The sequence below is a fragment of the Perca flavescens genome, chromosome 2, assembly GCF_004354835.1.
Source record: "Perca flavescens isolate YP-PL-M2 chromosome 2, PFLA_1.0, whole genome shotgun sequence".
Classification (NCBI taxonomy): Eukaryota; Metazoa; Chordata; class Actinopteri; order Perciformes; family Percidae; genus Perca; species Perca flavescens.
In genome coordinates this window covers 37,584,594-37,599,210 of record NC_041332.1, presented here as the reverse complement: position 1 = coordinate 37,599,210, position 14,617 = coordinate 37,584,594, and the positions used below count along the sequence as shown (strand labels likewise).

The 14,617-nt window shown below is 40.7% G+C and overlaps 1 protein-coding gene across 1 annotated transcript in view; it reads right to left on the bottom strand.

The window, feature by feature from the left end:
* Positions 1–344: 344 nt before the first annotated feature.
* dnah6 (dynein, axonemal, heavy chain 6) overlaps positions 345–14,617 on the bottom strand; it is a 65,928-nt gene continuing 51,655 nt past the window's right edge. Inside the window, exons 72-83 of the mRNA XM_028596369.1 lie at positions 14,392–14,480; positions 9,981–10,127; positions 9,675–9,813; positions 6,931–7,050; positions 6,633–6,754; positions 6,131–6,260; positions 5,769–5,896; positions 5,211–5,396; positions 4,182–4,254; positions 3,807–3,958; positions 882–1,104; positions 345–621 (exon numbers count right to left, since the gene is read on the bottom strand). Coding sequence (XP_028452170.1) covers positions 518–621; positions 882–1,104; positions 3,807–3,958; positions 4,182–4,254; positions 5,211–5,396; positions 5,769–5,896; positions 6,131–6,260; positions 6,633–6,754; positions 6,931–7,050; positions 9,675–9,813; positions 9,981–10,127; positions 14,392–14,480 — 1,613 coding nt within the window. The 3' untranslated portion in view covers positions 345–517. The remainder of the gene's footprint in view (positions 622–881; positions 1,105–3,806; positions 3,959–4,181; positions 4,255–5,210; positions 5,397–5,768; positions 5,897–6,130; positions 6,261–6,632; positions 6,755–6,930; positions 7,051–9,674; positions 9,814–9,980; positions 10,128–14,391; positions 14,481–14,617) is intronic.

The following is a 14,617-nucleotide window of genomic DNA, read 5'->3' as shown; positions in this document are numbered from 1 at the left end:
AGAACCATTAACATCTATGTGTCTGGCCACACATCTACGTTCATCCTTCTAATCTATTCCGCTGTCCATCCCTCCATCTTTTTTGTCCCTGAGGCTAAATGTGTACTGTATATTTCAATAAGCACATTCATCCAATGACTTACCGCACACCGTGAATGGAGCTTTTCAGTATGGGAGTCTAGTATATGGTGCTTACAGCAAATGTCTCATCTTCAAAGATCTGGATGTACTGCACGGCTCTCATCATGTCTCAGCAGCATAGGACTATGTTGCTGCATATAACTGATATTAGTGTCTGCGGATACACATAAGTGTAGGAAAGAAGCATATAGATCAGTCAGGGCTAGCTCAGAATTGTTTATTACACTGCATGTGAAGGAAGTGCACTTTCAGCAGAAATCATGTCTGTTAAAATCTTTATAAATAATTCCACAAAAGCTTAAACGTAATTCAAGTTGTGCATAGAGATGCATGTTTCCGTCACATTTTAAATTCCCTTTTCTCCTTGAATAAAAACTTAATCATCCAACTGGCACAGCAGAGCAGAGGCTTTTGATATCCAATAGTCGCTGGGTCGATTGGAGGGAATCATTACGGTCACAACAAAATTAGTAGAGTGACCTGGAGTGAGACAGAAATGAAAAGTGAGGGAAAACGTAAAATCAAATTAGCTATCCATTACATTGCCTAATGGTGAAAGAGATTGTTCTACACACCAAAAACTCCCCCAAACAACTAGTAAGTAACTAAGAAGGTAGACGTCCATGCTTAAGTGCCCTTGAACAAAACAATAAACCCCTGCCTGCTCATTCAGTATCAAATGTGTCAGCTAAATGCATTATAATGTAAAAATATAAATTGCAATCTAAAGCAGTAAGTACCTGTGGTGGACAGAGTCCCAGCTCTGGCTGAGGTCTTGTACAGAGGAGCATGGTAGAGGTCAGGCTCAGGTACGTAGTTCTGCTGTGGCTCAAAGTGCACCACCGGCAGCATGGCGTTCATCACTCGAGGTAATGCATCCTCAATCACCATGTTGTCATCGTCCCAGCGACTGGAATCCATGAACAAGCCATGCACGAGCACACCATCCTTGGGCTCTGGTAACTGTTGCATCCACAAATGAGTTGGATGGAGAGTCAAAGATACATATTCAGTTATCAATTCTCTCTTTATAATGCATTGCTGCCTCTTGTATTTTCACATTAAATGGAGGTGGTAATGGAGCATAGTAAGCTTTGACATTCACTGTTGCTCTGACCATCACTTATCCCTTTAGAAGCTGGGTTACCAACACGAACATAATGTTGTTTTTGCCTTTATACAGCAATTTATTAAGGGATTTTTTATTATCCTTACAAAAAAGTTTTACAGGAGCTTATGTGCTGGACTATTTCTTTGCTGGGTGCAGTGACCTCCTCGGGTCTCCCACAGCTATTAAATCAAGTCAAGGTTGGTTACAAAAAATAAAAGACCTTTAATATATTTGGCAAGACATTCAAAAGTACACCAACGTGTGTTGGCTTGAGCCTTCCTCAGACATCCTGAGGTGCCTGGATAGTTTTTTTTCCATAACTCTTTCTCTTCCCTGTGAACTTTATTCCCTGGTTGTCAAAAGTATACTCTGACACTTTTTTTGTTCACTATTGTGACGTGTCTCAAAGGAAGGTTGAGACACGGTCCCTGATCCCATGGGGGCTATGGAGTATGACAAATGCGCGATGTAACAGGAGCTGTGATGTTGGAGAGTTACAGCAAACAGCGCTAAAAATACAGGGATGGTGTCTGATCAGGTGCTCTTTGGGTGCGCAGAAGAGAACTTTTTGGGATGGCAGACCCAAGGACTGCGGACACTTCAGTGAAACAAATCTATCACCCTGATGTTCTATGATCGTGCGCCAGCTCCTGAGCCTTTCGGCGAGTGTAGTGTATGCATGTGTTGTTCCCCAATGATATGAAGCGTCATAATACTGTGACTTCTAGTCTAGTTTAGCCTCTTTGGGGTCTCTGCTGGTTGATGACAAAAAAAACTCCAGTAAGTCAGTGCTCCTGGCCAAAAGATAGTATGGCAGATAACCTCCTGTAAAACCACGTGTTAGGTTTTTGTAAGGATAATTAAACAAATCTCAATTTAAGCTGCGAACAAATCAGAAGACTACTTTAAATCTACAAAAAAACTGTAATGACTGACTTGACTTACTGAAAAACATACTGAATCACTGGGTAAAGACAGTAGATAACAGACTTATTGGCAGATAGGCGACTCTGCTCTGGGACTAGACAAAACCTTTGTGGACAACCATCAGTGAAATACAGTATTTGCAATGTTAAGTTAGCTGTGCTTCGTGCAAAAAAAGCAAAGAAGCTCAGGGAGGAAAACAACACATATGGGTGAGTATGTTGATGGAGACATGAACAACAGAAATTGTAAATTCTGCTAAAAGAATTTGAGGGGAGTGAACTTAAGCAAATGTTCAAACTTAGGTGAGCCTTGTGTCTGCAGTGAAACCTCAAGCAAATAATACTTACTATTGCCAGAAGACACTATTTTTTCTTTTTGTTGTGGGGGAGGGGGGGCATTTAGAGGTGGTGGCTGAGTGGTTAAGGTGATTGACAGCTGATCCATTGTGCTTTGCACGCATTGGTTCGAATCCAATCATCATTAATTCAGTTATTCTGCTACAGTTGCATGTTAACAAGATAAATGGCTGCATTCAAATCACTCTCTTTGCAACATTGTTATCAGTTTCTCTCAGAGAAAATGCTCATGTCATTATTTTATGTGTGGTGATGGCGCAGTGGATATGACACATGCCTTTGGTGTGGGAAACCTGGGTTCAATTCCCACTGTGAAACATCAACCAATGTGTCCCTGAGAAAGACACTTAACCCCTAGTTGCTCCAGAGGCGTGTTACCACTGACACATATAGCAATTGTAAGTCGCTTTGGATAAAAGCGTCAGCTAAATGACATGTAATGTAATTTAATGCTATAGACAGCTGCCACTTAAAGCGTAATTCTCGCCAAAATGCAACCTAGAGTCTTTTTGTGAATTTACCCGAGTCAAACATTGGGTTAAAAGCATATTTAGGACGGAAGAGCCACTTTTAAGATTCACCATATTCTCGTTTTTCGGTTTGAATGGGAGTGGTATGGGCACTTTTATGCTAGCCTCAAAATAGCTACAGTATTTTTAAAACACTAAGAAAGCTCGACACAACATGAAACTTTGCTCAAAGTATCACCAGGGGCTCTACACCTTAACTACACCGGTGCACAAGGGATATACTAAATCTGTGGCTACTTGTTTTGATATCGACTTGTTTTGACTGCCGAGGTAGTAGCGGCCAGAAACAACAAGAGCTACGGTGAGTTGTTCAAAACCTTTTTAAGTAAACTCTATATACACAAACAATGTTCTCAATGCTTTCGTTAAGGTGCAGAGCCCCTGGTGATACTTCGAGCAAAGTTTCATGTTGTGTCAAGCCTTCTTAGTGCCCCTACCACTCTCATTCAAAAGGCCATTTGACAGAAAAACGAGAATACGGTAAATCTTAAAAGTGGCGCTTCCGTACTAAATATGCTTTTAAACGAATGTTTGACTCAGGTATAGTCACAAAAAGACCCTAGGTTCCATTTTGGCAAGAGTTACGCTTTAAAGTAATGAGAGGAAATGAGGTGGGAGCAACATGGGCAATGGCAAGCATCAAGTGTTTGAAATATGGAGAGAAGGACAACTGGAACCTAACGGATTTATCAGAATCCTTAAACATCACTTATCAACAACACCCCCCCTCCTTTCACGTACATCATCATCCATGTCCAGTTTAGTGTTGTTAGGGAGACTGAGTAGAGCCTTACAGACTGCTACCTGGTCTCTGTACAACGGCACCATGTTGAAGCGGAAGTTGAGCTCATCAATGGGCAAATTGTAGTGCCTGGCATGATTCTGAAGCACCCCTACAGCCAAGCAGACAGAGGAAAACATGAAAGATACATTTCATCATGTTCTTTTTGCAACATCTAACACATGTAAATAGAGCAGTTAAAAGCTAATCACATTATTATTATGTAAAATTAAAAGATTAGTTGGAGTAAGAAATATCCCAGTAGCTTTGCAACTTCCCTTACTACTATGGTTCAATGAACACATTGAGTATATGTTGTTGCTGCAGTGTTTTACCAGTAAGAAAGCCTTGAGGGAAGAAGAATCCTGAGATCCAGAAAGATTTTGGCGGACCACGTGTGATCCAAGCCTAGCACGGAGAGAGAAAGGGACAAAACATAATTAGAATTTGTATATATATATAAATAACTTTTTAATGTGTTGTGTTCAATGTTTAACAAGCCATGGTGCATTACAGGCATCCTGTTACATATGGGGTCTGGGAGTGACTCAGCTTGGACTGGCATTGAGGTGGTTTCTCTTTTTTGAGGTAGTGAACATTTGCACTCTGACTCAGTGGCTACCCATCACATAATAAACTAAAGCAACTCTGCCCCCTTTGTCCTCTTTGTGTGTGTGTGGGTGTGTGTGTGTGTGAGAGTGAATTTTTAGTGAATGTGCAACACTCATGTTCAGACCAGTCTCATGGAAGAACAGCTTAAGCCAGAGGAGATGAACCAAATGTTAAAAGAGGGTGTACACAGAGAGAGAGAGAGAGAGAGAGAGAGAGAGAGAGAGAGAGAGAGAGAGAGAGAGAGAGAGAGAGAGAGAGGGTCTGTGCCTCAGGGAAGAACGCAACATGTTATTAGTGTTTTCTTGATGAGAGCACTTCCATTTGTTTCTCAGTTCCATGCCTACCAAATTATTTCCTGTTAGTGCTTCAGAACTGTCAAGGTAAACACACACACACACACACACACACACACACACACACACACACACACACACACACACACACACACACACACACACACACACACACACACACACATACACACACACACAAAGTGCTTCATGAGATTTGAGTCGTGTTAGTGTGTGCGAGTCAGTGATCCAGAGACTTGAGCCAGAAGAAGGAAGTGAGTCCTATTATCATATTTTCCCCATGTTTTCACTAATCTCTGATTCATTTATATGCTTTTACATTAACTTTATTAAGACAAAATATTTTAAACAAAATACAAATACAACTCAACGTAAGCAAGTGCATAAGATGCCAATATGTGTATTTGTGTGTCAGTATTTGTTTCCCTTTAACTTCTTAACCTGGATAAAGGAGGTCCTGAGGGAAAGGTCTCTGACCCAGGAGGCCAGGGGTTTGAGAGAAGGGTAGGCAGAGTTCGCCCAGTGGGTGGGAACCTGGTTGTTCATGAAGCTTGTGTATATGCAGTCCATTTCTTCTGACATCACCACTAAACCTGCTATTGCCTTCTGCAGAGTGACAAGAGACGTCTGGGAAGCACAGAAAAATCATACATCAAAATGAGGCAGTTAAAAGGAAAATGAAAATCTCTCAAAAGTTGTTTATTTTTGATATATCGAATGTTTTAATACATGCTCATTCAACATAACTCATCACCTTTTTCAATCAATGAACTAATCAATGGACCAATCAATGAATCAATCAATTTTTTTTCTCTATTGTCTTTCCTATTCTATTATCACATGAAATGTTACCCCATCTTTTTTATTTGTTTTTGTGGGTTTTTGTTTTTTCTTAGGTCATCAAAGATGTCCAAGTATAATTTCTTAAGCGGTGTTTGCTAATATCAATAGCGACAGGACAGGAAATACAACTTTAGCTATGCTAGCTATGTGTGTCACCCTTAGGACTCTCAGCAGGTTGTTAAATCGGTCTGTCTCTTGGCCCAAGACGGTTGTTAGGGAGTTAAAGCGTCCGTTTTTGTCTTGGACAAACAGAGATTCCACCGCTTCATCCATGTCCAGACGCTCTGCACAGGCAGGTAGACAAGCAGGGAGACAAACCAATAACACAGACACAAAGACAAGTAGACATACAAGATGGAAATGGAAATCACTGAGTTAGTTTATGATGATACATATTCTCAGTAATGACACAAATACATTTAGGTAATTGCATGTGTTTTTGTTTTGTGTGTGTGTGTGTGTGTGTGTGTGTGTGTGTGTGTGTGTGTGTGTGTGTGTGTGTGTGTGCGCGCGTGTACCAGGTAGCTTGGCTAAGATGGATTCAGCGAGCTCACAGACTATTTCATCGTTACTTTTAGCTCCCTGACAGGCTGATGAGCGAGGGTTTACATCCAGTATGGTGCTGATCAGAGTCATGGTTTCTTGGCGCTGTGGAGGACACACACACACACACACACACACACACACACACACACACACACACACACACACACACACACACACACACACACACACACACACACACACACACACACACACACACACACACACACAGGTTTATTGATATTTCGCAGTTGCACTCTCACACTGCTTTTTTTAACTGCCATTAAACTGTATGAGGAGCTACATCATCAGCTCATAGTTCTCATAATGAATTTAGTTAAAATGTGCTATTAAACACTTTACCCTTCTACAAAACAAACAACATGAAAACAAACAATAAGTCAACTAGTTTACAACATCTGCCCATATGAGAAAGATGATCGGTATTTTCTGTAAAATACTACTATTGTTCCTCACCTGGAAGGCCAGGTTGGCATTCTCATGCATGCCAAAGACCTCGGGATCATCTATAATTGGAAGGCTCTCAATATATTTCTTATATTGCTCTAGTTCATCTGCCTCTGGGGCATAGTAGATGCCTTAAAACACACAAGTGAGAAAACCATGAAACCACAGAAAATAAACAGCATATGAGCATGAACGGAGACAAATAGACTTTTGCAAAAACACACATACTTAAATTTCATCATATTGTAAATTGTTCCTGTTATGATCCCTGTATATATACAAATAGAGAGAAGAGAATTTGAGATACCTGAGGAGGAGAAGGTGTAGGCAGGCTCCAGGGTTTTAGGTGAGAAAAAACCTTTGAGGACTGTCCTGAGGCAGCGTTGGTCCCAGGCATCCGTCACTCTGCCTCCATATGTGATCTCACCTAGGGAGACACACACAAAGACCAAGGATCAATATAAAAAGACATAAAGACTACATACTGTATGTAGCTACATCATACAGTCTGTGTGCTACACACAGACACCTTACTGTGTCACACGTGTGTAGGAAAGAGAATGGGGGAGAGAAATACAGATACTTTACAGAGACTTATATTGACTTTTCAGCACATAAAGGCTAGTAGGAAAAGATAAACATGAGGGAAGGGATAGGGAAGAGACAGCCATAGCTTGAGGGTAAATATTGCTTAATCAAAAGTAAGATGGAATTTAAATTATATTCACCACTAACAAATTCAACATTTAAAATCCATTCTTTCTGTTACCACACTGTTACAGTATGTAAGACAATTAGGAAGGGAGTGAACAATCAGACAAATCTCTGCTGAAGCCTTTAGTAAGCTGCAGGCATGGTACAACTGTGACTTATTTTTGCAGAAGAGAGAAACTTCAAAAGAGGAAAGGCAATATCATGCTTGGTTTGAGTCCAAATTTGTTTCCTCAAATAGTGTGTAGCTCTGGCTCACAAGGACTGTTAGAATTAAGGGTTAAACTAATAACACAGTAGTGTGATAACAACAATGAGAGACATCAAATTGATGCCGGTGTGGTGGTGCGCTCCACTGAGACCGAACGCAGCACATAATAATTTTTTTAGGTGTAATTGAAAACCAGGTAAGGGAAATAAATGAACTTTAGAGATATGATAAGCATTGTTAATGAAAGGAATCACTCCCTCTTCTTTATTAATTTTTTTTTTGTTATAGAAGTCCAGGACAGACAATATTAGATCAAAATAATTTATGTCCATTTGTTATTTAATTTGTGTCCGTCTGATATTGGAAATGTATTATCAAACAAAATTAAAATCAACAATTACCACCAACACTCATACCCCTATGGACCTTAGCTAATGTTAGCAATTAATTGCGGTTAAACAAAGAAACTGCAGTTATGTAAAAACAATGACAATTTGACAATTATGTAATAATTGTTACAGGCCTAGCTACAATATGGTTATAACAAAACTGTTGTATGAAAAATGCAAGACTGTGATGTGTTACAATTTAAATCACGAGATGAACTCAGTTGCCAGTTTTGTGGGTACACTTAGCTAAAATAAATGCAGTCTAATACAACAGCCCTGCATTATATTCCTTCATGAATATTTTAAGATTTAGTTTTTAGTTTTAGAGAGGTGTTGATTAAACTTTTAGGTCAATTTGGAGGATGTAGTTTGTTGAGCTGTTGAATTGTATTGTGTTATATGTAGGGTTGGGTACCGAAACTTGGTGCCAATAGGGAACCGGTGCCGACGTAAACGGTAGTAACGAGACCGAATAAGAACGAATGTTTCGGTGCCTCATTTCGGTGCCTGACTTTACACTACACCTGACAGCATGTAACGTTAGCCTACCTTTAGCTAGCAGCTGGATTAATCACGGTTAAAATGCTGACAGCTAACGTTAAACAGTGTAAAGTGTGACTGTATTTCACTGTGGAGGACTTCTACAGCGGGATGTAACAGTCTGCCGTTGTCGCAATTCATAGATATACAGTATGTTTATATTGTCGGAATTAAACAACACAGACGGTGCGTTCACTTGCAGCTGCCGTTGTCGGAATTAAACAACACAGACGGTGCGTTCACTTGCAGCTGCCATTGTCGGAATTAAACAACACAGATTCACTTAAAACAGGTAGCCTCGCGGTGCATTGACAGTAATTGTAAAATACCCTTTTCCCATCTGGGGTTCAACAGCAATTTACTGGTGAAATAAGTTATTGTTATTGTTATAGTTATTACGTTATTATTAAATCTTTAATTTTGACCATGGCCTTAGCAATAAACAAGTCACTGACTGTTGTTTACTACCCTTATTTTTTTTTTTTTTTTTACTTTATTGAAAAGTACCGGTTCAGGCATCGTTTAGGCACCGGCACCGTTTTAAAAGTATCGATTTAGCACCGGAATCGAAAAAAAAAAAAAACAATACCCAACCCTAGTTATATGTGTGTACTTCATAGCCATAACATTTGGATTTCTTTATCTGCTATGTTTGACAGAAAATGTATTGTGCAAGGGAACATCTGTTCTTTTCATTTCGTGCTATTGCAACCACATTTGGCGGACATGTGGAGATATTATGTCTGAGTGGCCATAGCAAATTTGGTGCTATTTGGCTAATAGGTGGTGCTATCCATTATTTCACTATAAAGGAAGGAATATCTGTCTGTCTATCTGTTTACGTATGGATGTTTGTTCTTCACATATTTCAAGAAACGTTCATCTAATCGACTTCCCACTTGGCAGGTGGATTGCTGTGGACCCTAGGGAGTTCAGTGTCAAGTGTGAAGTCGATCAGATGAGTGGTTCTCATAGCTGGGCCCGTTCGGAACAGGCAAAGCAATTTGCCTGTTCCAAAGGGGCACATGCTCAAAATGGGCACTGCACTAGTAAATAGAAAATGTGATTGGAGGATAAAAAAAATCAACCACACAAACAAAACCCCAAATACATCAACTTGTGCTGTATGTATGTCTTTACAAATTTAGATAGACCTGCATGCAAATACAAATACATATTCCTGTGTTCTTGCTTCCCTACCAGTGATGTAGATGAGAGCATCCCAAGGGATGGTGCCCTCTCTGCAGTAGAGATTGAGGTTGAGCAGAGCACACTCCCTGTCACTGTCGTTAAACTCATAGCGGATGTTCCAGCCCAGAGGACCAAATTTCTTCCGCTCCTAAGACACGTGCAAAACCAGACACAAATAAGAAGATGCGTAGAAGGACAGGCACATACCCAAGCAAACACATACATGTACAACAGCATGCAAAAGAGTAAAACATGTACAGGCACACAATGCAGTAAGGGTCAAGTATGTGTGAGGTGTGTGAGAAAGTATGTAACCTGGATGATTGCATGGAAAAAGCACATTCCAAAGACGATCTTCCTCCACTCACGTCCCAGAATGTGGTCTTCAAAGAAATTGCTGGAGATCTCGGTGAAGGCCCGTCGTATGTTGGCTCGCAAACCTTTAGGAGGCTCATTAGTCACCTGGCAACAACAACACAGAAGCACAAAGGGCTCAATGACTGCTATAAAGAGGACTGCAGTGACTTCTTCTCAGACTGCCAAACATTCTGGGGTCAATCTAATTTCCCTTGTTGTGCAGGCAGTTAGTAAGCCCAGTTATGACACCTGTAGCTATCATGCAGTACTCCCTCACGGAAATTTGTGTATAAATCCCACTTATCAGATCTCTTTTGTTGCTAACCCAGAAAGCTGGATAATCAATGGACATGTATTATATTCAAGCAGCTCATTAATCGGAGGGCAGTTAAGATTTCAAAACAGTTCACTTATATTTAATTGATAATATCAAAGGTTAAAGACAATGTATAATGTAAAGTGATCTAAAAAGTGTGTTGCTAATTATTGAGAGTATCTAAAAATTTGTTAAAGGTGCCCTGCCACACGTATTTTATTACTTTGTGGTAATGTCTGAAGTTCTACCATGGACTCTAAACATTTTTGTGGAAAAAATGCCTTGGTCACCTTGTTTCAAGCCATTCTAGCGTGGTATAGAAAGCCTACAGGAAGACTCAGCTCGATTTCTGCCAGTTCTCATTAAAGGAGAACTCCGGGCAATTTTTACGTTAATCTTGATTGCTATATGTATATAAGTACTGTCGATAGCAAAAAAAATGAGCCAAATCGGTGCTAGCAACACAGAGCTGCTGCAGCTAATGCCGAGAGCTCCCACTCAGCTAAAACGGCAGTTACGGGGGCATAAGATAAAGACTACCTTTGTGCCTCTTAACAGACACAAAATGCAATTAAAATGTCTGTGCAACATGAACAGGGACCTTACATGACAACAAGATGCATTTAGCAACTTAACCATTGTTTATGCCCTGTGAAAAGTGTGTAAAAAGTGACGATCGGAGGTGTTCACACACTATGGTCCTCCAACCTGCACACTGCTATTTACCTTTTTCACACTACAACTGAATTCCCACGGGACTTCAGCACGAGACTACAGCTAGCAGTCTAAAACACTATTTTACTCTACAGGGCATAAACATAATTTGGTCCGTTTCCATGTAGTTACATAGTCACTAATATGGTCATAACCACTACAGTGCTCAATTAACTATTTGTGAGGATGAAGTAAAATAAAATGTTTCGCCGTGAAGGCTTGAACGGTCTTCTGGAAGACCTCCACCAGACCAGCGGGCGCTTGTTGGATTGTTGTCGGCCTCGGCAGGCGAGGGAGGCGGGGAGGAAGTAGAAGGATGCCGGTCGGGGCTGCTAGCCTGGCTAAGGAAACTACCACACAATTTGCCACTGCAGAGACTCATATTTACCAACGACAGCACACAAAATGGATATATATGCTACAAATACACATGGAACTGCTGTGTGATGATTATTACCGGAGCCTGGCTGAACACACTCACTAACCCCAGACGGCAGCTAGCAGCTAAGAGGGTAGGTGAATTTAAACAATGGCTAAGTTGCTAAATGCATCTTGTTGTCATGTAAGGTCCCTGTTCAAATTGCATTTTGTGTCTGTTAAGAGGCACAAAGGATCTCTTTATCTTATGCCCCCATAACTGCCGTTTTAGCTGAGTGGGAGTTCTCGGCATTAGGTGCAGCAGCTCCGTGTTGCTAGCACCGATTTGGCTCGTTTTTTTTGCTATCGACAGTACTCATATAGCAATCAAGATTAACGTAAAAATTGCCGGGAGTTCTCTTTTAATATTCAACAAGCTAAGCTGTTTGAATCTGATTGGCTAACAGCCTGGCTGTCAAAATCCTTTACCCAGCCCAACTGGGCGAGCTAATGAATGGTAATGAGCTCAGGCAACATGATGTCAGACTGACCAGCTTTTGTAATTGGCTTGATTTCTCTGCTTATTTCTTTTCAGTGGCTAGAGCTGACAGAGGAGGTAGCAGTTCATGTTCACATTCACAACATAACACGAACACATATGGACCTAACATATTTCAAAAAATGCAAGTAAAAACGGTTTTGTATGGCAGGGCACCTTTAAATAAGCGCTCATCCATCTAGCAAGCTCTATCTTGCACTCAGCGCAATTGCCTTTGTACACCGGACGCATGTATCATTCCTATTTTGCACCCGACGCACAGCGGACTTTTCCCTCCACAGACGCACGTCGGTAAATTAGGGAATGTATTTGCGCTGCTGGGGGCGGTTCAGCAAAAAGAGGAGGCGTGTTCCGGCGCAAACGTTCCCTGGTGCTATTTTGCAGTTTCAGAAAACAATTCCGCCACTGACCAGGAAAAACCTGGTCTAAAGTCAGTGCCGCTGGTCTAAAGTCAGTAGCGCGTTATTCAGATGCTATTTTAGTGGCGCATGCTTGACCATAATTTAGCGTGTGCACAACGCGCATACGCTTTGCTTCTCTCATCTAAGCGGACGCAGCAGTTCCCATTTTTGCAAACCATACATAATTACAAAGAAAAATATTACTGAAAATGTGCTTCAGGTGTTTGGATAGGTCAGGAGGCACTTTACAGTACAGTCCTCAAAAAGTTGCAGCATTCTTTGTGGCTTGTTGTGTTTTACACAACATTTCCATGAATCATGGATGTGTTGATGACATGAATGAGGAAATATTACAGGACTTAAGGAGACGTGATGTTGAACTACGGTGGGATTGGACACTCTGGCGGAATCTGGTCCGGGAGTAATGCACGATGCGCTCCTGGTGGAGCGGGTGGACGGAGATGGAGTGGGGGGAGGAGGAAGGGGCACAACAGGTGCAGGTGGTGCGTTTGGAGGCCCACGCTCCATGGCTGCAGCAATCCTCTCCAGACTTGAGGAGATGCGCCCGAGAGGCTGCAGCAACATCGCCACCCGGTCAAAACGGTATTTATTACTTTGCCGCATCCTGAACAGCTCCCACTGGCGTGCGCCAGGCAAATCCGCCGTCCTAATAGCAATCCGTCATGAAACAAGCGCGCCTGCTCTTAAAGGGAATGTGAGATGACGCTCTGATTGGTTATTTTCACGTTACGCCCAAACCACACCTAGCTACTTCAGACCAACCCATTTTAGATTTGCGTCGGGCGCAAGAGTCATTCATCCCGCCGGTATAATAGCAACAGCTATATATATATATATATATATGTTGGACAATACAAGGTCTAAAAATGGTCTTTATGCTTTGATTTATCCTGTTAATCTCTCCCCCAGATGACTGAAATCGTCCACCGTCATCTAAGCTAATGTTTCCAGTGGACAGAGAGTATAGATCTTGAGTTACTGGAATGCTGCCGAATTGCTGTACTTACATTAGAATATTCTTGCATATGAAGAAATACAAAGTTTAAAGCACTGTGTCAAATAGACCTTTCACAAATGTTTTTCCAATTTAGAGGCTTAATGACAGCAGCAGTAACTTTTTGCATGTTTTTAGATCGATCCAGTGATGTAGGAGCCCTCTCAACTACTACTAACTTATCACAGAACTAAGTGCTGGTGTTGCCACTAAAATGACTTGGACCAAAAACTTAGCAGTATTAAAATAAGGACTGCTAGAATATGCACCTGATTATTCTTGTTTGTTGCTGTTACTTAAAGTTGTTGTGATACTGTGGCTTGACCCAGATGATGTACAGTATAAACAGATCCCAAATGTCAACTTCCTGATTTATGCTGAAATCCACTATTAACAATTTATGTGACCTCATAGACGTTTGAGCAGCTTCACAGTTGTTTACATGAAAGCTGAAAAAGTAAATTACGAGAAGAGTGTCTAACCAATGAATTTATGGATCTGTGAATGGATCACATTTTGGGTGAAGTTAGTTTGACCTACATAGCCCATGGAATAAAAAGCATGCACTTAAAAAACCCTTTCCATTTACTACTACCGATGTTGTGACACTTCCTTTTAAGGTGATGGCATCGGTTCTGCCTTTTGTTCAACAAATTACAAAGCATGCAAGACGTCACGTAACTTTCTATTACAAGGAATGCAAATCCAGTCCATTTAGCCTTTTACTTACATCCCGTATCCCAGCAGACACAAATACATTGCCATTATCTAATGCTTAAGAATTAAACCTTCAGGTTCTTCTTCGTAATTAATACACTTTCTTCAACCATACTATCTCTAGAATACAAAATTTATTAAAATGAATTATTAATAGTCTTTTGTACAGATGCAATATGTGCAGTATCAACTGTGATTTCCCAAATAAGTCGTAAACATTAAACTCAGTATTTGTCTTTAGAATATTTGCTTTCAAAGCATGGGTGTTAATTGTGAGAGTGTATGTTTACCTTGACAGAGTTCTGAAGCACTGTAACAGGAAATACTTTGGTAGGCATGGAACTGAGAAACAAACGGAAGTTCTCATTGATTGATGTTTCTGCACAGGAACAGAAGGGAACATTATTTACAGCCATTAACAAAAGAAAAAAAACAATTTAATGAATGTGGCTCTGACTACACAGAAAAAAATATTTTTCACTGATGCTGATGCTGTGAAAAACCAAGGAAACAACC